The following is a 26,921-nucleotide window of genomic DNA, read 5'->3' as shown; positions in this document are numbered from 1 at the left end:
CTTTTCATATATTTTCTTATCTAACTCCTCTATTGTATCGATGTGTTCCCTTTGCTTCGAAATGCTTATCTAGTTTCTCCTCAAATCTATCTGTAGTAGTTACTTACACCACTCCCTATGATAGTAGCTTCCATATTCTTACTACTATTTGAGTGAAGGTGGTTCTTCTGAATTACATGTTGGTTTAAAGATAAAAACTGATTATTATTGTAACAGATATCATTGTTGAAATGTCAGTGTGCTAGTTTAGCTGGACATGTAAAGTTAAAATTACCCATACCAAGCCCAAAAGGATCATAATTCAGACAAAACGTAGAATAAAAACATTGATTATTTACTACTTTGGAGAAATCAGAGAGAGAACAAAAGACTCACTGATATTTGGTTCCAAATATAAACAAGATTTTGGCATGCTTTCCAATCCCCCATGTGCTGAATTCTGCGTTTGTCTTGAATTGTAATTACATTTAAACTGTGTTCATTCTTACTAAGTTCTATTAATTACATAAAATAGAATTGGTAAACACAAGACTGCCAAAATCTACAAGGTTTTGCAATGAATTTTATGTGAAAGAATTCAAGTTAATTTGGACCATTACTGAGAGCACAGTACTCTGATTGAATTCCAGGTTGTTGGCACATTCTTCTTAGTTTTATTTATCCTTGGTAAGGAATATCTGCTTCCAAAGTCCCTTATTGTGGATTTTGTTTGTTAACAGCAGACATATATCTAACAAATCTTTCCTAGTTTTATTAATTAGTAGCATAACATTTCCTAGCTGTATTCCTCAGTCCATTTCCCAGAATCAATTTCAGTTGCCTCTTGAGGACAATATAGTGTTTGCCCACTGCTGGCCCATTATTACGATATGATGTGTAGCCTGAGTGCCAATCACTGATGGTTTGTAATTCAGGTAAAATGCACCACCAATGTTCCTTCATATGCTATTCTAAGGGGCTATTCAGCAGTTTGTGGTGGAGGATGGATCATGAAAATATCACAGTGGAAGAGGCTGTTCTTAAAAACATAAAAGTAATTTACTACATCTCAATAACTAGAGACAGTTTACATTAACTCTCAGGCATGTTAATTAAGACCAACACAGCTCAGTAAAATGCATGTGTCTCTATCAACAAACTCTATCAAAAGCAAAAACAAATGCAAAATATGTAAATATCTGAACTGAGTTGAAATTCAGGGTTTTCTTTCCAAATATTTGCAAAAACAGACTCTAAATTTTGATTCTATATTTGATTTGAAGCTCTTGGCTTGTTTATTATCTTTTTTATAAATTTGAAACGAAATGTAATTATGGGGAAAATTCTGTGGTTGTCCCAGATATTGAAAAATAAGCTTTTCTAAGTGCTGTCTGATAACCTGACAGCTTGCACAATGTACCTTGGTTCATGAAATACCTTGTTCCATGATTTACATGCTCTTGGTTGAGTTGTTGTGACACTGGGAAATCTCAAGACATGTGTTTTGGAAGTTTTCTAATCCCTCTTATAATAAACAGAATGGACAATGGCAGATTCAGCCACATTACATAATAACTAGATTCTTCCCGCCATTGGGTAGTCTCTCAGCAGCTCACTATGGGACAATTCACTCTGAAGCACAGTACATGAAATACTTAGGTTCAGAAGACAATTGAGTATCTGTAACATCTACAGGATTTAGCATAACATGAACTTTTATCTTGCCAGTCAATTTTCTGAATTGGGACACAGAGAAATGATTAGCCTACTTTCTAAGTTCTCAAAACTGCATTCTGTTAGAATAATGGGTTTCATTATACTTTTCTGAGCAAACCATAAATTAAATCTATGAGGATTGTTAAATTTAGCATTTTTTGCCAGGCAATACAAGGCAGCAAAAGCTGTAAATAGGTAAAGAAAAGTTGTACCTTAACTCTGAGAAAAATATAATAAATGTTTTTAGTCATCATTACTTTTTCTTGGGTTAGGAATTCTTTTCAATTTATTTTTATTGGCCTAGATTTTGTACTGTAGGTGATTAAAAAATAATCAGGAAACTATTTCCAGTGACCATTACTAAACAGTAAATTGTACAACAGCTTCCAACAGCCTCACATGCAAAGTTACATGTGTAAATCAAGAGTTTATTGTCTAAGGTACTGTGTTTCTTCAGAGTTTTCACAATACCAGTATCTCACCAAGAGAAAAATATAACCACTCAGTACCCACTGGTCAGACAAGGTGCATATTTTTAAGTCTTTACTATATTTTATTTACTGACCACCTCTTTAACACAGAAAACCAACGGTTTCAAATGTGGAGTCATATTCCTTCAGATTTTATTCTGTTTTTGGGAAATTTAAGAAAAAAATAGTTTATTTCTCTATTGATCCCACCCTTCTTTCTCTTCATTTCACTTCCTTTGATGTTCTGATTTGGCATTTCATTAGCAATTCAAACTGTCTTGTTCCAACTCTGCATGACTAAGTAAGAACACTCCAGTGTGACTAGTTGAAGAGCTGCACTGTTGCTTGCCCCATTGACACAACTCCAAGATTCCCTTTTTCAGCATACTTGCTGAAATGTAGTTCTAAAAATTGTGAACTCCAGTGTGATAATACATAGAAAGTCTTTGTGGACTGTGGGCTAAGTGTAACAAAGGGTTAATGCCCTTTGTTCATAATTGACAACAACATTGTGCCATTGTTTCTCCCCATCTCTTGATCAGCATTTATTGAACATTTTTGTGGCTATCTATTCTCTATGTTATTGCACGTAAGAAGACAAGAAATTTAATTTGATCCCATGTTTGTACAACATTTTTAGCTGTAGATATGGTCCAGGGGCTCTGCAGTGATACCGGAGAATCATTCCCGCTTGCTCCTGTCAAATAGCCAGAATGTTACAGATTTAAGTCCCATCTTGTTCAACAGCTCCATCAGAGTCAACAGTACATTTCCTGATGGTCAGTCACCCAGCATGTGTGTGGGGTTCATGAAGTATATTGGAGGCTGAATGATCTTTCTCTCAGTTGGAGAGAAAATATGCTGGAGCTATAAAACTGATGCATATCATTAGTCATTTTTTAAAAAATGAATCAGCATACTAATATATTAACAAATTGTTGATCTCTTTAGTAAACATTATACATTAGGAAAATGCAATCTCAGTCTGTGATTTCAATTCCTCTCAGAGTCTGCAGATGAATGTCCGGCCAACTGTTATGGGAATGGAGAATGTATGGCGGGCACATGCCATTGTTTTCTTGGCTACATTGGACCAGATTGTGCACGAGGTAAAAGCATCTTGTCATTGCTCTAGGAACTTGTTAAAACATGTTTTATTATAACCTTGATTAAATATCCATGAGTTAATATCCTTATATGCAGTTGGTAATTTCTTTCAGTTCAGGGGCCAGGTTTCATTGAGTTGAGATGACTTGGGTGGCTTTTAAAATGGCAGTTGTTATCTGATTCCAGCGTTTCTGGCTACATTCACAATGCTGGCAATTATATCTGGTTCAGGATCAGGATCAGAATCTGGGGTGATTGGTGAGAATTCACACTACTCTCCTGATTTGGCTGGTTCCATTGCAGAGCTAGACATCTCATTATTAGCCGCCTCCTCCCACAGCTTTCATGGAGTCTAATTAGCTTCTCAAGGACACATGCCTCACAATCCCTCAGGATTCAGGAACGTTTTGAAGATTATGTTAAAAGGGTTTTATCCATGACCTTCCTGCATCCTACATGTACACTCATGCACTATGCTCTAGAAAACTATGTAATAACAATTGCATGTCTTCAAATGAATTGAAAAGAAACACACATATAAAAATCTCTTTTGACAGCAAACATTCTTATAATCCTATAAAACTGCCCTTATTGTATCAGTTACAGAAGCCTTACCTCACTTCACATTTCTTAATCCTGTCCAAATAAATACACAACATTGAAAAAACAGTTGAAAAGAAAAATAACTTACTCCAATCTCATAATGGATAGCAATCAAAGCAAGCATTCCACTTCAACCTTTGTAAACAGAACCCCAGTGAATTAATACAATAGTGAGCCTTGGAGATCAACAAAGCATTCATAATCAGGCTATCTGTATACTGCATTAAAAGGAACAGATAGTCAGCTATTTACTTCTCCAAAAGGAGTATAGAGGAAAGGATCCAATTGTTGTAGTCCAATTGGGTATCAATGATATAGTAAGACTAAGAAATGAGATCCTGCTAAGAGTAAGTGAGCAGTTTTGGTTAGATTTAAAACACAATTGCAAAGGCATTAATTTCTGGATTACTTTCTGAATCACACGAGGCTGTCATAAGGTAAATAAGATCAGAGTTGGATATATGGATCAAATATTGGGGTAGGAGAAATGAGTTTCAGTTCATGGGACACTGGAGAAAGATGGATGTGTTCTATTGGCCCACATATCAGACTGGACTCGTATCCTAATGATTTGTATAACTTTCTAAGTAGCAAGGATACTAAATGAAATAGTATGAGAGAGAGCTCATGTGAGGACAAATTTAAAAACTTAATGAGACAGGAGCAGGAAATAGTGCAGGTAGCAACACACATTATGGCAAGACAGAGGGTTTCCTCCCACAGTAATCAGAGGGATAGAGAGGGTGGACAGGAAGAGGTTTTTCCAAGTATGGTGACGGCGAGCACGAGGGGGCATAGCTTTAAACTGAGGGGTTTCAGATATAGGACAAATGTCAGAGCTAGTTTCTTTACTCACAGAATAGTAAGGGTATGGAATGCTTTGCCTGCAACGGTAGTAGATTCGCCAACTTTAAGTGCATTTAAGTCGTCATTGGACAAACATATGGACGTACATGGAATAGTGTAGGTTAGATGGGCTTCAGATTGGTATGACAGGTTGGCGCAACATCGAGGGCTGAAGGGCCTGTACTGCGCTGTAATATTCTATGTTTTAATGTTCTATGAAAGGACAGGGGGTACAAATATAAGAATTCACCAGCAATAAAGATTTGTGTGGCAGAATGGTAAAGTCGCTACCTCTGAATCAGGATGCCTGGGCGGCATGGTGACTCAGTGGTTGGCACTGCAGCCTCACTGCACCAGTGACCCGGGTTCCATTCCAGCCTTGGGTGACTGTCTATGTGGAATTTGCACATTCTCCCCGTGTCCACATGGGTTTCCTCCCACAGTCCAAAGATATGCAGATTAGTGAATTGGCCATGCTGAATTGCCCATAGTGTTCAGAGATGTGGAGGTTGGGTGCATTAGTCAAGGAAAATGTAGAATATTGGGTAGGGGAATGGGTCTGTGTGGACTCTTTGGGCCAAATGGCCTGTTTCCACACTGTAGGAATTGTATGATTCTAAGTTCTACCTGCTCCAGAGCTGTGTTGTAACATCGCTGAACAGCTTGGTTAGAAAATATTTATACCAACAAAGGGTGTAGGGTCAAGAATAGGGGGATTGTACAAAAACATAATTAAAGGCTTTCATGCTTGACAAATTTGTTAGATTTTTTTTTAGAATGTCACAGGCTGAATGAAGGGATCCTGCACATGAATTTCCAAAGCATTTAATAATGTGCCACATAAAAGTTTACTTCACAAGACAACAGCTCATGGTTTGTATTAATACATTCACTTTGGGAAAGAATTGGCTACTGAATAGGGAACAGTGCCAGGATAAATGGTGACTTTTCAGACTGACAACTTGTAACCAGTAGAGTATCACCAGGATCAGATGCTGCCTGAACTGCTGTGCTCTTCTGGCACCACTAATCCAGAATCTGGTTTCCAGCATCTGCAGTCATTGTTTTTAACCTCATTGCTGGACTGTCAATTATTCACATGCTGGTTTAATAACTTGAATGAAATAATTGAGTATATTGTAGCTAAATTTACTGATGAACAAAGATAGTTAGCTTGTGAGGAGAACACAAAGGCCTGAATTTTAGCGAGTGAAAAGGACTCCACAACTTAATAAAAAAAAAAGTCCCAAAGCCCTGAATCAAATTCATGGGGGAGTGGGAGGAGCTTCAAACATCTGCAATTCACAGAAGCAGTAGCATATTCAAAAGTGCAGCTACTTTGACTCAAAAGCAAATGCCACCACCCAGGTTTCTGAAACATTACTTGACGTCTTTATAAATTTGAGGACAATGTCAAAACCTATTGCAGTTCCTTTGGAGAAGTCATGTACTCTTTTGGAGAGGTCAGATACCTATTTGTGGATATCTAGAAGTAGATATGAAGTTAAGGTCTATGGAGCTGTCAAGTCATGTAAAACCCCTGCTCTTTTGATTTTGAAAATGAAGCTCAGCCTGCTGTGTATCACAGTTGAAAAAACACTGCTTGGAATCTCAATGAATATTTATTGAGACAACCTGGAAGCTGAAGATTACCATTATGGTCAAAAAGTGTGGCACTGAAAAAGCACAGCAGATCAGGCAGCATTCAAGGAGCAGGAAATTTGAAGTATTGAGCATAAACCCTTCATCAGATCTGCAGTGCCTTTTCAGCGCCACAATTTTTGACTCTGATCTCCAGTATCTGCAGTCCTCACTTCCTCCTGGTTACCACAATCGTATTATAGCTTGACTGTTGTGGAGCCTATCATTGTGAGGCACCCATACCATTGATCAACATCCCCATATGCTTTCAAGGCAAAGAACTGGCTTTAATGTGGGACTATGAGTACAAACAGTTGTTTCCATAACGATTTGAGTATTTGATGGGATTCAGCTGTGTTGAATAGGTTTTTATCAATTAGTGTTTTTTTTTCAATATAGTGAAGTCTGTAATAGATAGTTAGACCTATACTTTAATTTAACCTCAGCATGGCTTCTGATGTTAGTGTATAGTGGTTTTGACGTGGAAGGTGTAGGGATTGTGCAAGTGAAGGGGATTCTTGTGTTAGCTGAGATAGGTAGGTTTTGATCTATAAGAGAATCGCGTTTTAGGGAGCAAGAGGGAGCTGCAGACAGCAATATGGCATTGTGGCCATGATCAGATCAGCTATGATCAGATTGATTGGTTGAACAGGCTCAAAAAGCCTGTTGGAATCCTCTTCCTATTTCTCGCTTGTAATTGGCCACCCAGCAGTCACCACACCAGAGAGTCCAGCCCTGGAAATGTCAGTGGCAGCAGCAAAACTTGTTGCTGTTCTTTTGATGCCTTTGGCTGCCATTTTACTAGGCCTCACACCTAGCAGCCTGTCTTCAAAAGGCTGGTAAAATCCAACCCATTAAAGCAGTTCCTCTCCTGTGCTGCTTTCTGAGACTTGCTCAGTAATTTTAGCACTGTCTGTTTTTATTTCAGAATTCCAGTATTCACAATATTTTATTTTTGTTGATCAGTAAACACAAGCAGGAATGGGTGCATGTTAAAGTGGTGAACATTGACTGCCAGTGATCCACAAATAAAATGTGGAGCTAGGCAGAACATTCCAACTCTTCCTGACTATACACTCAGGGAATTTAAAACAATAGTAATCTATCTTTGCAAGGCAGCTTGTGACTGTTCTTTGAGTGTACACTGACTTGCCTCCCAAGGGCCTGATGACATTGAAGATACATAAAATAAATAAGCCTTGCTTGTCTCACTCAACCTTGATAACCAAAAGAGAGATGATCTCTGTTTTATAATAGACATTCCTAAAATACAAAATGCCATCAAATGTCCTCTTTTAGCCGACATGCTTCAGGTCCAATGATCCACACTGAACTTTCTGTCCTGTCCAGTATCTGACCCTGCTTCCTTTAGATCATAATTGGCCTATTGTTATAAGTGGTACTTCTCTAGAATGTTAATGAGTGCATATGTTTGCAATGTGAAACATGATGTGACATTTGATTTAAATCTAAAATCTGGATGCATATTAAGTTTACATTCAACTTACAGATCAAATGACATTAATATTGGGAAATGTAACAAGACTGGAGGAAGTATATTGGATATTTCACCTGTTGAGTTACACAGGATAGATTTTACACTAAACCAGCTTATATTAGGAATGGGAGTAGGCCATTCAGCCCATCAAGCCTGCTCTCCCATTTAACATGATCATGGCTGATCAAATAGTTCAACACATGTTACCCACTGTCTAAATCACCCTTTCTGCTCCTGGAAATCAGAAATCCATCAATGTTTAACTTAAACATACTGAAAGGCTCAGCTTCCACACTCCTTTAGGGTAGAGAAATCCTAAGATTCACAACCCTCTGAGTGAAAAGATTGCTTCTCATCTTTGTCCTAAGCAGCACTCCCCTTATTTGTAAATGTGCCCCCTGGTCCTGTACTTCCCACCCAGGAGAAATATCCTACCTATATCTAACCTGTCTATCCCTTTAAGTACTTTGTTGGTGTCAAAACTCGAGAGACTGCAGGCCCAGTTTACCTAATTTCTTCACAGAACAGTCCCACCATCCTGGGAATAGGTCGAGTGAACCTTTTGTTGCACTCCCTCAATGACTAAAATACCTTCCTGAAATAAGGAGTCCAAAACTGTGCACAGGTGCAGTCATCTGGGAAGTCATCTGGGATTGAAATAAAATTTAGAATATCTTTTGCAGAAGGTAACACCGGGAATAAGTGCAGAAAGAACAAACTGTGAGTTGTTTATAACCTTAGTTTTTGTTCTTATGCAGCACGCAGTTTGCTTGAATGTGCTGCACTCAAGATTTAGAGTCACACAGCATAGAAACAAACGGGTTGGTCCAACTCCTAAACTGAACTAGTCCCATCTGCCTGCATTTGGCTCACATTCTTCTAAACCTTTCCTGTTCATATACCTGTCCAGATACTCCAGGTGCAGTCTAACCGAACTCCTCGACAATTAAAGGAGAACTTCCTCACTCCTGTACTCAATAAAGGATAATATTCGATTCGCCGCCTCAATAGCTTGCTGCATCTGCATGTGAGCCTTCAGTGAATTGTCAACAAGCACTTCTGAGGTCCCTTTGTACATTTACATTTTCTAACCTCTTAACATTGACAACTGTTTCCAGTCAGTGAGTTCTTGTCACTAAATGTATTTGAAATCAAATTGGACCGCTGGCCATAGTCCTATGGCCCATTCACTATATTTCTTTTAGCTGGTTGGGAGGGAAAAGATTTAAAGGGATCTGAGGGGCAACATTTTCACACAGTGGGTGGTGTGTGTGTATGGAATGAGCTGCCAGAGGAAGTGGTAAAGGTGAGTACAATTGCAACATTTAAAAGACATCTGGACAGGTATATGAACAGGAAAGGTTTAGAAAAATGTGAGCCAAATGCAGGCAGATGGGACTAGTTCAGTTTAGGAGTTGGGCCAACCCGTTTGTTTCTATGCTGTGTGACTCTAAATCTTGAGTGCAGTACATTCAAGCAAACTGCGTGCTGCATAAGAACAAAAACTAAGGTTATAAACAACTCACAGTTTGTTCTTTCTGCACTTATTCCTGGTGTTACCTTCTGCAAAAGATATTCTAAATTTTATTTCAATCCCAGAAGACTTTCCAAATTTGTTCTGATCGTATTAGGGCCAGTAACCTTTCTTGTAAATGATGACAAAACCTGAAATTTCAATTATATACTCATAGGATAAAGGCGCAAGTTTCCATATTTTTAAACAAACGTAAAAATGTCAACTATACAAATCTTAGAAAAGCAAACAGTCACTATTACTTATCTTGAAATCTAAAATCCACATAACATAAGGGTAATGTGAACTAACGGGCAAACTATGATCAAATATGAGCCATAGCTTTAATGTGAAAGGTGAAGACAACCAAGACAGATGTTACAAATCTCCTCAGTAATCCACTCAGACAACAGCTTTCACTGCCTGTTACAAAACCCTTGAAGTGGCCTCCTCTTCACAAGGAATTTCAGCTTTTCTTCTTCAAAAATATTCCCGGCCTGCAACAATTCTCCTCCACTGAAATACCAGACACATTCGTCATCTAATGGAACATTATTCCAGGTATCTGTTAAATATATGCCTTCAGATTCACCTTTTTGGTCTTTTCTTTCCCCCAACTGAGCTGACGTATTTCTGAGATTGTATCCTGTTGCATTTCTTTGTCTAAACACAGGCCCTTTCCAGTTCCTCGGCCATGTTGCTACTGACAAAAGCTCACTTCACAGTTACTGAGTCGGATCTCCACAAGTTTGCTGTACTGAGTTTGCCATAACATCCAACACCTAATTGAAATCCCAATTCACTAACTATTCCGAGCAAACAAACTCCGAAGCTTTGCTGAACTTAAAATGCACCTCAGCTTCAGGATGCAACCAATACCCATGAACTGTTGTTCACGTTGCCCCCTTGAACCGACCTGTTAATATTTTCCAACAGGAGCTACTGTTCCTGACCTGAGGTGAGATCCGATGTGTTGAAACATGACACATTCCAATCTTTAAATGTTACAAGACTCAGTTTTGACCTGCATCAAAACCACACAGGCAAAAATCCACAACATAGCTCATACCAGTATTTTTTAAGCTGCATTCAGGGACAGAGTGAGAAAAAGTGGCACATGCTCTTGGATGTTACAGATTAAAATTTATTGAAACCAGCTTTCTATACAAAATATACTGTTTATAAATATGAAACAAATCTTATGTGAAACACTTCACAATGCACTTTGTATTGGCACAACAATACGCAGCCTCAAAGGAGCACTTTATTTTTCCAAGTCACAGGTCTGTTAAATTAGGAAGATAGAGAAAGCCAGTCATTGGTGACTTCTAAAAGCACTGCCAATGAACGCTGCAATATTTTGTAAGTGAAACTTTGAAGTGAAGTTGTCTGTGTTTTGGCTGCAGAATAGTGCTTATCTGGAATAACATGAGAGAGAGGGAAAGACAGAAATTGTAAATGGGGAAAGTTTTCATTTGAAACTTCATAGTCACTCAAATTCAGCAATTGGTTGTGACCTTGTGACAATTTTCAATTAGCTTGATAGCAAAGCTCTTTTACTGTGAAGTGTTATATTCCAAGCATTGAAGAAAATATTAAAAACTAGAATAGATGTAGTTGAAGGCAAACAAACATTTTGACATATTCAGAATGCATTGGCAAAAGAGTTAACTAAACTGCCTTCACTATCAGTACTTAATAGTCGGGGTGACCTTCTGTTCATTTTCTTTCACAGCATCCTGCCCTGTTCTGTGCAGTGGCAATGGTCAGTATGTGAAAGGACGCTGTTTGTGCCACAGCGGTTGGAAAGGGGCAGAATGTGACATTCCCACAAACCAGTGCCTTGACCCATCTTGTGGTAACCGTGGCACCTGCATTATGGGGACCTGCATCTGCAATTCTGGCTATAAGGGAGAAAGCTGTGAACAAGGTAGGTGTCCAATTGCATCATTAATCATTTATTGTCAAATGTCTGAATTCATTCAGAACGAGGGGCAGAGAATGTAATCCTCCCTCAGACTTCTGCCATAAGAAAAATACTGAAAGGTTATACCCAGTAAAGATAAAATTAACATAACTATTGCAGTCTAGTGAAAAGGCTCATTATAGCATTAAAAAAAATAGGCTGAAGGTTATAGTAAAAGTGAATTTGGACTTGCATACTTACCTATTATTTTCCCTACATGAAAGAAGCAACACAGTGCTCTGTTAGCTGTCGTTAAGCAATGTCTAAATCATCACATTTTTCTTCCCAGTGACCTTCAGTTCAGATGATTAATTGTCAGGAAGTAGCCTCTTGCCCATTCAGTTTCTGATCTTTGTTTCCAGGACCACAATCATCTGTTATCTGAGAGGATCCTCACTTATTGGGGCCTTCTATATTCTAAACACTTTGTACCTCTGTTGAATGATGGCATGATACATAGGCCATGTAGAAAACATCCAGCACAAAAATAGATCTCATGTCGCTGATCGTCTGGTTTGCAGCATCAGTTCCTTTATCATTTGTCTGCTGTGTTGACTGAAATAAATATAGTTTTGAACACGACAGCCACAGCCTAATTCTTTTATATAGTTTTTAGGTGTTTGAAAGTTATACAATGTTGTGACCTTTTGTATGTAGTCTTCAATATACGCAAAGATGGCAAGTTGAGTGACCAAGCCCTTTTGTGACACAAGTCAGCTGACATAGATCACCAATATTGAGACAAAAAATAAAAGCCAAAATTTGTGCTCATCTTTATAGGAACAAAAGTAGGAACAAAAGTAGATCACTTGACCTTGCTCCAGAGTAGAAGAACATCATGGCTCATCTGATTGCTCTACATTCCCACCTACTCCTTGACGTTTCACTCCCTTACTTATCAAGAATTTGCCTTGCAAAAATATTCAAGCTTCCACCACATTCTGAAGAAGAGTTCCAAAACTATGACCCACTGTGAGAAATAAATCTTCTCTTCATCACTGTCTTAAATTCAGTGATCCCTTATTTTGATCCAGTGACCTCTAGGTTCTAGGTTTTCCCAGAGAGGAAATGTCCTTTCTACGTTCACCGTTGGATGCTGCCTGAACTGCTGTGCTCTTCCAGCACCACTAATCCAGTATTTGCTTTCCAGCATCTGCAGTCATTGTTTTTACTACATTCACCCTGTCAACACTCCTCAGGCACTTGCATGTTTCAATCAAATTGCCTCTGACACTGGTGTAGCCTGTTCAATCTGTTCTCAAAAGACAATCGGCCCATTCTAATTATCTGTCCAGTAGAGTTTCTCTAAACTGCTTCCATTGCATTTCCATCTCTCCTTACATAAGACCAATAATGTACACAGTGCTCCAGATGTGGTCTCACCAATGTCCTTTATAACTGAAGCTTGCCTTCCCAATTTATATTATCAATTCCCTCACAATTAACATTATCAATCTATTACCTCTCTACTTACTTGCATAAATGCATGTTAACTTTTCATGATCCATGCATCCTGAGACCCAGAACCCTTTACATATCAAAACTTTGCAATCTTTCTTCATTTAAATAATGTTGTTTTTATTTGTCCCGCCAAAATGTATAAGTTCACTCTTTGCGAGATCTTTATCGACTCATTTAACCTATTTATATGCTCTTTTGGTCTCCTTACATTCTCTTCACAACTTCCCTTTTTACCTGTCTTCACATTACCACCAAATTTAGCAGTCATATCTTACACCCAAGTCATTTATGTAATTTGTGAAATGTCAAGCCCCAGCACTGATCCATATGGCTCACCTTACATTACATCTTGCGAACCTGAAAATAATCCATTTATGCCTGGTCTGTTTCTTGTTAGCTAGACAACCTTCTACCATATTAATATGTTTCCCCTTTTTATTTTTGACAAGAAACTTTGATGTGCAATCTGATCAAATATCTTTTGGAAATTTCTACGCAGAACATTCCCCCCTCACCACTTTCAACCACAGCACATTTTATTTCCTCAGCCACCTCCATTAAAATGGTTAAATGGAATTTCCATTGCAGAAAACCATATTGCTTTTTCTGGATTACCTTGAACATTTCTAAATGCCATAGGACCAAAGGATGTAGGATGCCCTGCTATAACATCTTTAAAGTAGCTTCTAACAACTTTCCTAAATAAGGGAACTTTGGAAAAATTAAAACTAAGACAACAATTATTTACCAGCTAGTTCTTTTGAGACCCTAAGATGAGGTCCATCAGGCTTCAGGGTCTTGTCTGACCACAAACCCGACAAATAACCATATTCCTGATGATAATAAATTTCTTGCAGTCCTCTGTCACTTCCACTTGCTGATTTGCAGCTTGTTCTGCCATGTTACTTTTATTCACTGCAGCAAACACAGATACGAAATGCCTGTTGAATTAGTCTGCCATCTACTTAATTCTCCCTGACTCACTGTCTATAAGACGAATGCTCACTTTAAAATATCTGTTAAAACTCTTAACTCTATAAAACTGTTACATTTCTAGCTAGCTTTTTCTTGTTTTCTCATTTTCCTTCCTCATTAATGTTTTAATCATTTTCACTGTCTCCAATATTTTGTCCAATCTTCTGACCTGCCACCCATTTTTGTGTAATTGTGTTTTTTTTCTTGAATTTTGACACTGACATTAGCTTTTTTAGTTCATTTATATTATTTCTTATCCCTCCTTTCAATATTCTTGGCGCATCATGCCACTTGCTTTCTTTTCTGTTATTTAGTCTCCCGGAGCAGGTAACTGCCACTTTTCATGTATTTTCTCTTCACTATATTTGTACCGGCAGCTCTGACTGCCACAGGCTTTCCACTCTCACTGTTAGTTACATGCAGATGGCACTGATTGAATCCCTTGCACAAGGAGTGAAGCAACATTGTCAACATGTGGCTCAATATTATCTGCTCTTATGAGGGTAACTTGCATAAAAGAAAATAACATGATATCTGAATAAAATATGGGTGCTTGTGCACAGAATATAATTTTAAATCATTTAATTTCAGAAACCAGCTTAAACACAAAACAATGTGCAGCTTTAATGTTTTATAATACCTCATTAGTAATGAAATTGTTACAGTTCGGTCATAACAGACATCACAGTCTGTTGTAAGTGGAACTCATTAAAGAGTTGGTGAGTTAAATTTCGTGACAGCACTGATATTATCTTATGCTTGCTCTTTTGCAATGGAATGTGCCTGCTTCTGTGCATTCATCTTCACTTCCTGAAGACTGGCGGTGGATTTCTGTACAGATACTTAGATCAATTTTGTTTTCGGATTGACAATACAGATAAACAAGTTCAAGTGTCAGCCTGTGCTGAGATTTGAAGTGTCCGAGTTGCCTGGTAATTTTAGCAGCAGAGGATTCAAATCCCAGAGTGACTTGAACTTGACTGCATTGATGCAAGCAATTTAGACCATTCACAAGTGGTTTCTTGGATATGACAAGAGGCATCAATGCAGAATGCCAGCCGAGGATTGCCAGAATTGATCACAATTTTGAAGTCCAAATCATATGCATTTGAAATATGTTCCACGGTATTATATTCATAAAGTTTGCAGGTAGGTTTGTGAAAGGTTGAGCCCAATAACTTTATTCGCAAAAAATACTTAGGCACAGGCAGAGGCTCTTAAACTGTTTTACAAGTAGAACTATAGGCTTGAATCGTATGTTCCCATAAATGATGAGCTTGAAAGGCGTTGGGGGGGGAAGGGAACTTAGTAAGGCAGTGTTCTGGTATGTACTAACCCATTGTCTTCCTGCCTCATTATTGGCCGCAACTCAGCGAACAAATGCATGAACTACGACCAGCATAAAATGTCTCCTGTTGCAGTTGACACCTTCTCCATCCCTTCGCTGTTCCTTCCCCCTTCCCTTTTACTCTCTAGCTGCTCTTGTCACCTCCTGCAAGATGGGTTTTATGCGCCAATTTGGAGATTCTGTTGCTGTGGCTGGAGGTTTTGGTGGCTCTCAAGTAGCAGCCACCTATTGCGGCCATTTACTGGTGTCTATTCTTTCAAATAGAATATTGAACTGCAATTTTGTCATACTATTGGAATATGTAAAATAATCTGAAAGTTATTTAATTCGTCATGAATAAAATGATTAAGACAACATACAGGGTGGACTATTTCCCTCCCTGCTGGGTCATGAGTAATGGTGAGAAAGGTGGGAAAATACAGTGAGAATGCAAGTCAGATCTTTAACATCAAGAAAATGTTCTCAATTTTCCCCTAAAGCCTTAACTTATGACATCAGAGTGATGACTATCTTACTGGCATGCATTTGCATCTTATTAAAACCCCTATTCACCTTGCTTATATACACAACTTCCATTTCTGTTCTCTTCCAATGAGAATCTAAATGGTGTAAATGCTCAACATGTAAATCAAAGACGGTACCTGTGCCTGTAGTTCACCAGATCTTGTTCTGACCATCATGAGGCTGCTGCTTCTGTACTACCTCCCTGTGTGCCCCATGCCACCATTTTCCTAAACCCTTCATCCACTCAATTGAACTGCAACAAGCCACCAACCTCAGCATATCATTACTTCTGCTGTCATACTAATGGGACATGATTTCAACCCTTCAGCATTTTACTTTGGAGGCAAAGGACAGCTGTGACTTGGAGGTTGCCAGCCTCTGACCGTTTCAATCCCTTTCTTAGCTCACAAGTGCTTACGTACAGGTTGCCAGCCTCCCTGGCTTACATCTCATTTTAGTGCTGAGGGGAAGATAGGGAGTAGGTGATGGTGGGGAGTACAGTCAATCTATCAGTCAGACAGGGTATTGAAATGTCTTTGTGCTACATTAATGATGGGATAAAACAAGGAACTGCTGATTCTGAAGAACCACCACTGGACTCAAACACATTAAATCTGTTTCTCTCTCCATAGATGCTGCTAGACCTGCTGAGTTTCTCCAGCAATTTCTATTTTTGTTTCAGATTTCCAACATCCACAGTTCTTTGTTTTCTTTTATCCTTAATGGATTTGGATTTGGGATTAGTTTCAGATTTTCCTGTATTTTACCTGCCATTATTCTTTCAGGTCCCCTCTTTGCTCTGTTGATTTCCTTTTTATGTTTCCCCTTACACAATCTGTAGGGCTTTTGCTGTTTTGACATCTGCTGTAAGCCTTCCTCTTTTTCCTTTGTCTGATGCTGTATAACCCTTGATATTCAGGGCTGACAGGATTTGTTGGCCGCAGCCTTTTGTCTTTATTGGAACATGTTGGCCTTGTTCTCTCCCTGTTTACTTCATGAATGTGCCCCACTGTTCTGACGCAGATTTATCTCAAAATATCAGTCACCAGTCCTCTCTGTCCAAATCATATCCGCTTTTATTAAGATCGGCCTTCTCCCACTTTAGAACTTCAGGCCCATCCTTGTCCTTTTCCATAACAATCTTGAATTTAACAGCGTATGGTCACTGTCTGTGTGGGGCATCTCCCAATCCTCAAACCCGTAAATGTGTCCGGGATGTTACTAGGTCACGATCTCCAGAGCTCTGCTGTTCATGCCCTTTCCCCATGCTAAATAGAGTTACGTCATGTGGCAGTGGGATTTTTCGCCATCGCTGACTTCCCCCAGGTGCAAGAAGTCCTGACAGTACACACATTGCTTCCTATCAGCAGCCTGATGTGGTTTTGAACAGAAAAGACTTTCACTCCACGAATGTCCAAATGAGATGGGATCATCAATGATGCCAAATTCAGGAAGTCTGTACCAGATACCCTGGGAGAGGAAAAATGGTTCTCACAGTTTCCTGCCTTGTTTCAAACTCCTTGAGTGATATAGGATGGTGGAGGGAGACAAAGATGAGGATTTGATGCCAGTTCATCTCTGGCACTATGGGTCAGAAAGGCTGTGCTGCTTCATCGTGGCATGCGGTACCCTTCACAAATGAGGTGGAGAGGGGAGGTTGGGATGGAGGAATGTCCTGGATGCAGCCTTTCAGGGAGAATAACAGTCATCTTAGGAGTTCAAGATGAGACTGAGGATGAGGACATTGACCAGGAGGGCTGACAAGACCATGACAGCGCAATGCATGGCGGAGCCTGAGACACCAGTGAGAACCATGTCAGAAACCATTTACAAGATGAATGAGCTGGGTTTGGACTTTGTTTCATTATTTAATATTCTGTTAGTAGTATGACAACCAGTCCCTGTTTGGTGAAAAGGGCATGCGGACCTTGTTATTTTCCCATTCCTTGACTTTTTGTTATGTCTGAATAAATGTCTTATTGTCCCATCTTATTGTACACTCAATGACTTTGGATGATTCCAATTTAAGATTTCTACACACTACATGCCTTCCTCACTGTTTGAGAAAAAGCAGCAGCCAGTCAGACAGTGCGCTAATAACACACGGAGCTGAGGTTAGGCAACTCTTGAGGGATCTGTCAGGATATCACATCAGAGTGTTGTGTAGTGAAGTCTTTCACGATAGCCAGTGGGTTGATAGCAATTCTGAGGAATCTCCTTTCATGTTATAATTCCTGCAAGGTTTCAGCAAGCCTGTGGACTGCTGAGTTGTTGTGAAATGCGAGAGCATCTTCTACAACAGAAATCAACATATGAAAGACCGTGCTTTACACAGCTTTTCTCAGCAGGAATGTGCTATGAGGGAGAGTGGACATGATAACTGATACATCTCCCAGTTCTGACTGCCAGTGTCCTCCCTCGAAAAAATTGTGTATAGACATGAGACATGGAATCATTGCTAATTCTGTCCCCTCCCTCACAGGGTGGCTGTAATGGTGGAATTGTGTGTTCAGGCCAGGACCTAGCACAATCACTGCACATTGTTTAGTCTCAATGTTATACAGATGAGAATACAATGCTTTGGCACCATTTCTCAGCGTCCGTATTCAAGGATCCCTGATATTATCCCACCATGCCACCCCTTTTTTTGAGAATCATAGAATCCCTATAGTGTGGTAATAGGCCCTTCAGCCCAATAAATCCACTTAGACCCTCCAAGAGTAACCCACCCGGCTCCATTCCCCTACCCTATCACTCTATATTTAGCCTGCCTAATGCGCCTAGCCTACACATCCCTAAACACTATGGGCAATTTAGCATGGCCAATTCACTTAAATTATTGACAGTTATTATTGCAGAGCTCAGAAGATCATTGATCTTCTTGCTGTATTTCTATCAACCATTTTTACCCAGGGATACAGCACTGACTCAGACTGTATCTGGTGGTGTGGCCTCCTGTTGTAACCAACTGGGACATAGACAGCCCTATTCTCCATCACCCCATCCACCTACACCTCCTGTCTGCAAAGCAGGAAGCTAACTTCCTTTTCTTCTGGGCCATGACTTCAATGAGAACAGTCAAGTACCACAGTATGAGTTCCTGGTTCGCAATATTTGAAGTGGTAGGTAGCTATGTTTTAAATATGTCACTAGATATGTGGACAGCAGGAGATTTTGCCAATCGCAAACACTTCTACCTCTCTGAGCACAGGGTGACACCTCATCTTTTAAGTATGCCTGATGTTGCTCCTGGTTCTTTTCCTTATTCATTCATGGGATGAGTGTCTCACTGGCCAGGCAGCATTTATAGTCCATCTCTAATTACCCAGAGGAGGACAATTAAGAGTCAACCGCATTGCTGTGGGTCAGGAGTCACATGCAGGCCAGATTGGGTAAGGATGACAGTTTCCTTCCCCAAAGGACATTAGTGTTCCAGATCAGTTTTTCCAACAATCGCCAATGGATTCATGATCATCATTAGATTAATAATTCCAGATATTTATTAAATTCAACTTCCACCATCTGCTATGGTGGGATTTGAACTCAGGTCCCCAGATCATTATCTAGGTCTCTGAATTAACAGTCCAGCAATAATACCACTAAGCCATTGCCTCCCCATATGCTGGACCATGAAGTTTCCAATTGTGATGGAGGATGATTCTGCTGCTGTTGATGGCCCATAATGCCCTATGGATGCCCAATCTTGACTTGCTAAATCCGTTTGAAGTCTATCACGTTTAACATATTGGTGGTGCCACACAACATGATGTAAAATGTTACCAGTATCTCCACAAGGATTGGTCATTCTTACCAATACTGTCATGGATAGATGCATCTGCAGTCAAGGATAATTTTCCCTCTTGTTGGTTCATCACCACCTGCATCAAAGGCAAACATTAGAAAATGTACTAGGAGTAGATGTGAATGTGGAATTTAAAACACAAATAAATGAGCCATGACCTTATTTAATGGTGGAGCTAGCACAAGGGGTGAATGGCCTACATCTGCACCGAACTTGTACACTTCTAAGTGAGGCAAAAGAACAGTAGACCAAGGTTGTAAATTTGTTCACAGAGCTGGAAGGTTTGTTCTCAGATGTTTCATCACCATGCTGGGTAACATCATCAGTGAGTCTCCGATGAAGCACTGGTGTTCTCTCCCACTTTCTATTTATGAATGCACACAAACAGAAAGTGGGACAGCACACCAGGGCTTCCCCAAAGGCTCACTGATGATGTTACCTAGCATGGTGATGAAACATCTGAGAACAAACCTGCCAGCTCTGTGAGCAAACTTACAGCCTGAACCACAACCTGAGCTACAAATCTTCACAAAAATTGCAAACAGTAGATCAAGTTAAAGGGGAAAAATCAGTGAAACCCCTCAAAATCTTACAGATCAACAAAAGTGAGATATGGGAGATTTATCATGAGGCATATCAGCCTACACCCATTATTGTGTGGTATGAAGTAATATCAGCCTGCACTGGGAACATGTTCAGCTCCAATTTCATTGCCGTGCAACCCAAGATCTGTTTACACTGTGCAAGTTAACAAATTATTCCAAAGGTGCACGAGACTCTGGGAAAATGAAAACCTCCTGATGTCGAAACAAGTCAGGTTTTTCTTACAGCGAACGCTAGCCAAAAAAAAGGCAAAATGTTTATATTAAGCGATCTGACTGCTTCGATTACTTGAGAAGATAACTTTTTATTGTAAATTTTTAAAAATCAGTCAACGTAACTGCCTATGGTACTTGAAGTCAGCCTGATATTTAGCAGCCACTGAATGTGACTATCAATCATATTTTTATTGCTAAGGGAATGCCAGTAATTGATTTCTTGCTCATTGACAGCAAAAATAATGCTATTTAGTTGTAAAAGACAGCTTAAAATGTTTAATCCCAAGGACTTTGCATTGTAATTTACAATAATTTGTCGCTTATGAAGAAATGCTCTTTAACTACTTCATTATCAATGGATCACTTTTAACAATAAACAAGTGTTCTTTGTGTTAACTCAGCAAAAGAGAGTTCTGTAACTTCACCATGAATATTGCAAGGTAAAATGAAGTAATCACATATATTTTGCAACAACACATTTTAATGGGGTTTGTTAATTGAATGAGCAATCTACAAATAGTTTCTGTTTTTATGTTTATGAAGTAAAGCTCCTTCAGTTTCCTAAGACTCAAATAAATCTCAAAATTCTGCCTATATAAAAATTATAACGACACAAACTTCTTTCACGCCATAAAAGTTAATTAATCAGTAAGTAACAAGACCACAATCATTAGGATGTCCTTTGAGTGGGTGCCAATAACCATCAAGAAAAATGTACGTGTATAGCTGAGTCATACCATTCAGATACCATGTGGTGAAAAATTAATTAACACGAGCACAAAAGCTGTATCTTCCAGGAAACCATAGTGTATCCTGTGTCTGATAAGAGTCACACTGTGCTTTTATTACCACTAAGTGCTTGAAACAACAAGCATAGCCTCTAAGGTGCCAGGTTTAGCCCTGTTCTGCAGTTAGCAATCCACAGGATCATCACTCAGTTGACTGCTAATGGGCTAAGGCTGATACACTACATGCTGGTATTCATTTTAATATGTGTTCCACCTGCATCTCTTTGGACAAATACCACTGTTAAGTATAATAGACAGCAGAGTCAGTCTTTGAAAAGGAGGAACATGCAGAGTGATTGCAACCAAAGCAGTATCCTGATAAAACAAAGTAACAGTTTGGAGAGGTGGCAAAGACAGATTCAGTGCACTGGAGAATTCTTCTGTATCTACAAAATCGTTTCTAAAAATTATAATTGGCCTTTTCTGCAGTAACCTGTCATGGACCCCTTAAAGATCACAGCGTAATGCTCATGACTACTGAGGGTCATTGGTATTGCATAGAGTCCAGCTAAAACAGGGTAGTGTCTGGACCATCTAAATGAGGCAAGTGTGAATGGCAGTAAGTGGTATCCGAGCAAGAATGGGGCTGACCAATGAAGCACAGGGATTTTAAAGTGTTACTGCCTTTGCATAGGGTATTAAAATCCCCCTCAACTATTGGTGGCAGGTGGGGTTACTACTCTTTTTGATCTGAATCTACAGTGTTTCACCAGTTTTTTTGTTTCTTTTGTAAAATGATACTGTACCAGAATAGAGTCTCTCAGGGGCCCAATCAGTTTGAGCTAGTTCACTAATCACTTCTCTCCTCAAAAGACCAAGAACAATAATGGTTCCCAAATGTTTCTGACCCATTCACAACTCCTTGGACAATGAAGTAGCCTCTGCTACTGTACAGAAGGAACAGGATTGCATTGTCATGGAGCTGGGAATCTGATGGGTAACTGGAACTGAGTTAAGCTTGTAATAGGAATTAGAAAAACTGCAAGGGAGGCTAGAAGACAAGAGAAACAAAAGCCAAGTTTTGAATATGCCTCATATGTGGAGTGATGTGAAAAAGACAAAGTTAAGCTCACACTACCTGAATGTAAAAGCATTGCCATTACAGAAAAATGGCAGCATAGAGACCAGAACAGGGAACTGAACATTCAAGAATGTTCAAAATATAGGAAGGACAGCCAAGAAGGAAAAGGAGATGGGTTGTGCTCATAATATGAGATGGGGCCAATACATCAATAATGGAGGATTTCACATCAGAAGAACAATACTTGGAACCTTTGAGTGGAATGAAGAAACAGCAAAGGGGTAGCAGACCGTGTACTGGAGTAGTGTGTGCAGTTTTGGTCTCTCTTTTGAAGAAGGATGTTACCCCATACAGGGAATGCAACAAATGTTCACTAACTTGTTCCACGGATGGTGAGACTGTTCTGCAAAGACAGATAAGGCCTATATTGTCTGGTGTTTTGAAGAATGAGAGGTGATCTCATTGGAACCCACAAAGTTCTTCAAGGGATAAAATATAGCACATGTAGGTAGGATGCCAAGTGGGAATCTCGAATTAAGGGATACAAATTTAAAAATAAGGGGGATGCCATTTTGGACTAAGATTAGGAGTTTTTTGTCTCCTCAGAGAGTTGTGAATCTTTGAAATCCTCTCCCCCAGAGGGCTTTGGAAGCACCATATTGGAGGATATTTAAAATAGAGATTGATAAAGTTTTGATTATTAATGGCTTAGAAGGATTTGGGAATATTGGGGGTAAAGGGCATTGAAGTGTTCAATCTGCTATGATTGTTGTGAATAACAGATTGCACTTGATGTGTTGAATGGCTAACTTTTGTTCATATGTTCCTGTGTAATGTTACTTTTCCTGCAAGATGTGGCAAGTTATTTTGTTTTTGTCTTACAATCTAAAACCTGTCCATCACCCTCTTTCTAGTGTTAATCCATAAATTTCAAAATTTTTGTACTGTGCTCTTCTAAGATTTAGATTCACAACTTCTGGGTATTTAGGCCTGATCCCTCGCCACCACACTGCCACATTTTCATGCTGGAGCTTCTATTATTTATTTAAGGAAAGAGTGAAAATAATCAAATGCTACCATCAAGCATTCCCTCAGAATCGTAGATAGAATGGATGTAACACCTTGACCTGTCAAGTCTGAGCTGGCTTTCTGCAAGAATGATTTTGCTAGTCCCACTTCCCATATTTCACCTGAAATCAGCATTACTTTTTATCTTCAGGGGCCCATCTTGAAAGTCACAATTGAGTCTGCCTCTACCATCTTCTCATAAATTTGAGTCCAGATCCTAACCATTCACTGTGTTTTTAAAAAATTCTCATCGCCTTTGGTTCTTTTGTCATCATGTCAAACTTGCGTCAAATGATTCTCAATCCTTCTACCAAAGGGAGCAGTTCTTCACTGAATACTGAATAGATCTCATCTGATCCAAAATCATTGTGAGATTTAAATTGTTATTTATAATGAAAATCAAATTGTTCCATTATGTGACGGAGATTACATTGTGGGCATAGTGCTTTGCAATATATCAGAGAAAACAACCAGTCTGTTCATCTTCTGTGAGAGGTATAACCAGAGAGTTGTGGTTTTATCCTTGTAATTTTTTCTTGCACCTTCTCCAATGTCTTTTTTCACCTTTTTATCTCTCATGCATTTAATTTATCTCTGTGTGCAGTTAAGCAGCCTAGTCAGAGCTTTTATGTACTTTAAATGCTTTCCAATTTCAATGTCAGCAAGTCGTATAAATTGCTGCCCAGGTGAAAAAAATGCTTACATTTGAGGAATGAGAATTTTTCTTAAGGCATTTAGGCCTTTATGCCTACATGTTTCCTTGTAGCATTGACCATCAAGAAGATGGTCATTTAATCATTTAATCATGTCTGCTTTATTATTTATATATTAAATTTTAAAAATTGTGACTAAATTGTCAAAAATAAATAAGAGAAACAGATCTATCCAATATTGTGTATTTTATGCAATTTACTGCAGGTGGGAGGTGACAAAAAATTTCTGGGAATACATTCAACATCCCAATTGAAAAAGACTTAAATCTGACGAATGATTTAAAATAAAATAATTTAAACAGTTAAAAGGAGAAATTACCATTTAGCACACAAAGATTTAAATTACTATTTCAAACTAAATCATCTGAGTAGACCAAAAACACGTTTGAACTAATGAAAATCTCTTTTAAGGCTGATGTTAGGAAATCTTTTTCCACATAAAATTGATCAAGTCTAGCTGCACAATATCCATACCACACTTTTCAAGCAACCATTCAGTTATGTTCATCTCTTTGGCATGACACATTAGAGAAATAATAATATGAATTCTTTATTTGAAGATAAGACTAAATACTGTTAACCAGTAAAGCTAAGTATACATAATATCATGAGTTTCTGGAGAAACTTAGCAGGGCTGGCAGCATCTGTCGCAAGAGACGGTTAAATTAACATCATGATCCAATATGACTCTTCGGAAGCCCAGAGTTCCAGAGAGTTCATTTATCCACAGATGCTGCCAGGCTTGCTGATTTTCTCCAACACTTTGTTTTATTTCAGCTCTCTAGCATTTGTAATATTTTGCTTCTGGCTAAGTACACATGTCTGACTCCTTATCAGTAATGGGATTAATACATTGCATTCTTTGGAGGTGGTACTGATTGATGGTGGTTTAAGATACATCTTCTTGAAGAAATGTGCACTGCATATCATAACATAGAAAATACTGCTGGGGCTGAAATGGATGTATTTTTGGCCAAGTGTCAACTTTGTCAAATTCAGGGAAGGTTTCTCCCCTGAAGCCTATCAAGTTTTCTCACTGTGTTTTACCAAAGTCGCCTCATTAACTACTTACCCTACCTCTCTGGTGCTCCTGTTAGCCTGGTCTAGCTCCATACTACCATGTGCTATATTTGTCAGTGCTAGGATGTCCCATAATGGACCAACTTATCTAAAGCCATCTTTAATCATTTATCGTATATCTGGACAAGCACTATCAGCCTAGAGTTGCCCTGAATGGTTCCTGGCAATCACTCCAACCGTGGCAGAGAAGGGAGGATTAGTGGCCCAACATGCAAGCAGAGACCTGGAACAGAAGGGGGAACACTTTCTTCTCCATGGATTGGCAGAGGAGGCCTCAACATCAGACCATATAAGCCTGGTTAAAGATTGCCCATATAGCAATACAGGAAGAAAGTCAATGACTTTCCCCACTCTGGTAGTGTCAGTGCCGCCATCTTCTCTCCATTGCCTCACGCTCATTCTGTCTCAAGAGTTCTGAGGAAGGGTCACTGGACCTGAAATGTTAATTCTGCTTTCTCTCCACACATGCTGAGTTCTTTAAATAGCAATTTCTGTTTTTCTCCCTGACACCAGTAACCCTGTTTGTCCTCTGCACTGCCTGTTCATTCAGTTCGGACACCTTCACAAATGCACCAAAAGTAACTGCTTAATAATTCTCAGTCACATTTCAGGAAAGAAGTGCAGGTCCAAAGATGTGCAGCTCAGGTGAATTGGCCATGCTAAATTGCCCGCAGTGTTAGGTAAGGGGTAAATGTAGGGGTATGGGTGGGTTGCGCTTCGGTGGGTCGGTGTGGACTTGTTGGGCCGAAGGGCCTGTTTCCACACTGTAAGTAATCTAATCTAATCTAATCTAACTAATGTGGAAACAGTCATGATAAGTGATGTGTTACACAATAATAAGCTCCTTACCCCCTATGAAGAAAGGATCCTGATTCTGACTGCACCTTTGTCCATGCCTATGCCCCAGTATCAGATGCCAAGACCCCTGAATGAAGGCTTATCACCCAAGACTTGAACTGCACTTTTTTGGGGGAGAGTTCTGCCATTTCCAATAGGCCTCCTTCACAAAATCAACAAATGAATTAATGTTAAAAAAATTCCTCATAAGGTATTTAACGTATATTTTGGCTAGCATTGTACAATTAGTCCAAATTTTTAGATTACGAATTATAATGATCCAAAAACCTGCCATTTGAATTGGTTTTTGGAGTAGAAGTAACAACCCTGAACTGATTCAAGAAATACTCAAGATTCCATGACAGTACTTTGTAGGGGGTCTGAATGGATGTTTAAAAATTCACTTATGGGATGTGGATATTGCTGGTTGGCTGGTCAACATTTTTATTGCTCATCCCTAGTTAACCTTGAGGAGGTGCTGGTGAACATTTGCTGTAGGTTGGCCCACAATGCCCTTAGGGAGGGAATTCCAGGATTTCAACACAATAGATCTCCAAGATAGCTGGAGTGCCCTTTCTATTAGCATCTGTTTAGTAAAACACCAGTTCACGGCTGAATTTGTGGCAGGAATTTTGCTCCTGCCCATCTGCTTTTTCCATGCTGACAACTCAAAAGCAACGTGCTCATGACTGATCTTCTGCACAAAGGTGAAATGTCAAAACTAATTTTAAAAACATTCCACACATACTAAGCTTATGGCATATTTAGTTTTTTGTTATAATTTGTACTGTTTTCTAAATTCTTCTGAGACTATTGAGAACAGTTTGGGCTTACTTGAGAGAGCTGGGGGCTTCTTATTAACTACAGATGATCTTTGGCCATCTTTAAGTTGGTGAAAGTGCCTTCGGGCAGAAGTGTTGGCTACTGCTGACTTTTTATCGGTTTTTACACAGACTAAATTTTGAAGAATTACATACACTGCTTGCCCAGCATACATTTTCAGCAAAGTTGCTTTTCAGCAAAGCAGAGTTGAGAAGGTTCCCCTTGAGGCTTCCAGTAAAAACTGGAAAATGCTGCTGAATATTCACCCAGGCATCAAATACCTAGACAAGCACACCATTGATAGATAAAATGGTTTGCAATGACTTCAGAATACAGGTAGCCCCT

At 39.2% G+C, this 26,921-nt stretch overlaps 1 protein-coding gene across 11 annotated transcripts in view; it reads left to right on the top strand.

Moving 5' to 3' along the window:
• Window positions 1-26,921, top strand: part of tenm4 (teneurin transmembrane protein 4) — a 658,797-nt gene that overhangs the window by 470,695 nt on the left and 161,181 nt on the right. For all 11 annotated transcript variants that reach the window (XM_072577672.1, XM_072577680.1, XM_072577676.1 and 8 more), the window contains 2 exons: window positions 3,173-3,274; window positions 11,109-11,303. In XM_072577672.1, coding sequence (XP_072433773.1) covers window positions 3,173-3,274; window positions 11,109-11,303 — 297 coding nt within the window. The remainder of the gene's footprint in view (window positions 1-3,172; window positions 3,275-11,108; window positions 11,304-26,921) is intronic.

The sequence above is a fragment of the Chiloscyllium punctatum genome, chromosome 9, assembly GCF_047496795.1.
Source record: "Chiloscyllium punctatum isolate Juve2018m chromosome 9, sChiPun1.3, whole genome shotgun sequence".
In the NCBI taxonomy this organism is placed as follows: Eukaryota; Metazoa; Chordata; class Chondrichthyes; order Orectolobiformes; family Hemiscylliidae; genus Chiloscyllium; species Chiloscyllium punctatum.
The sequence above is the reverse complement of the archived record's forward strand: the minus strand, read 5'-3'. Positions and strand labels throughout refer to the sequence as shown.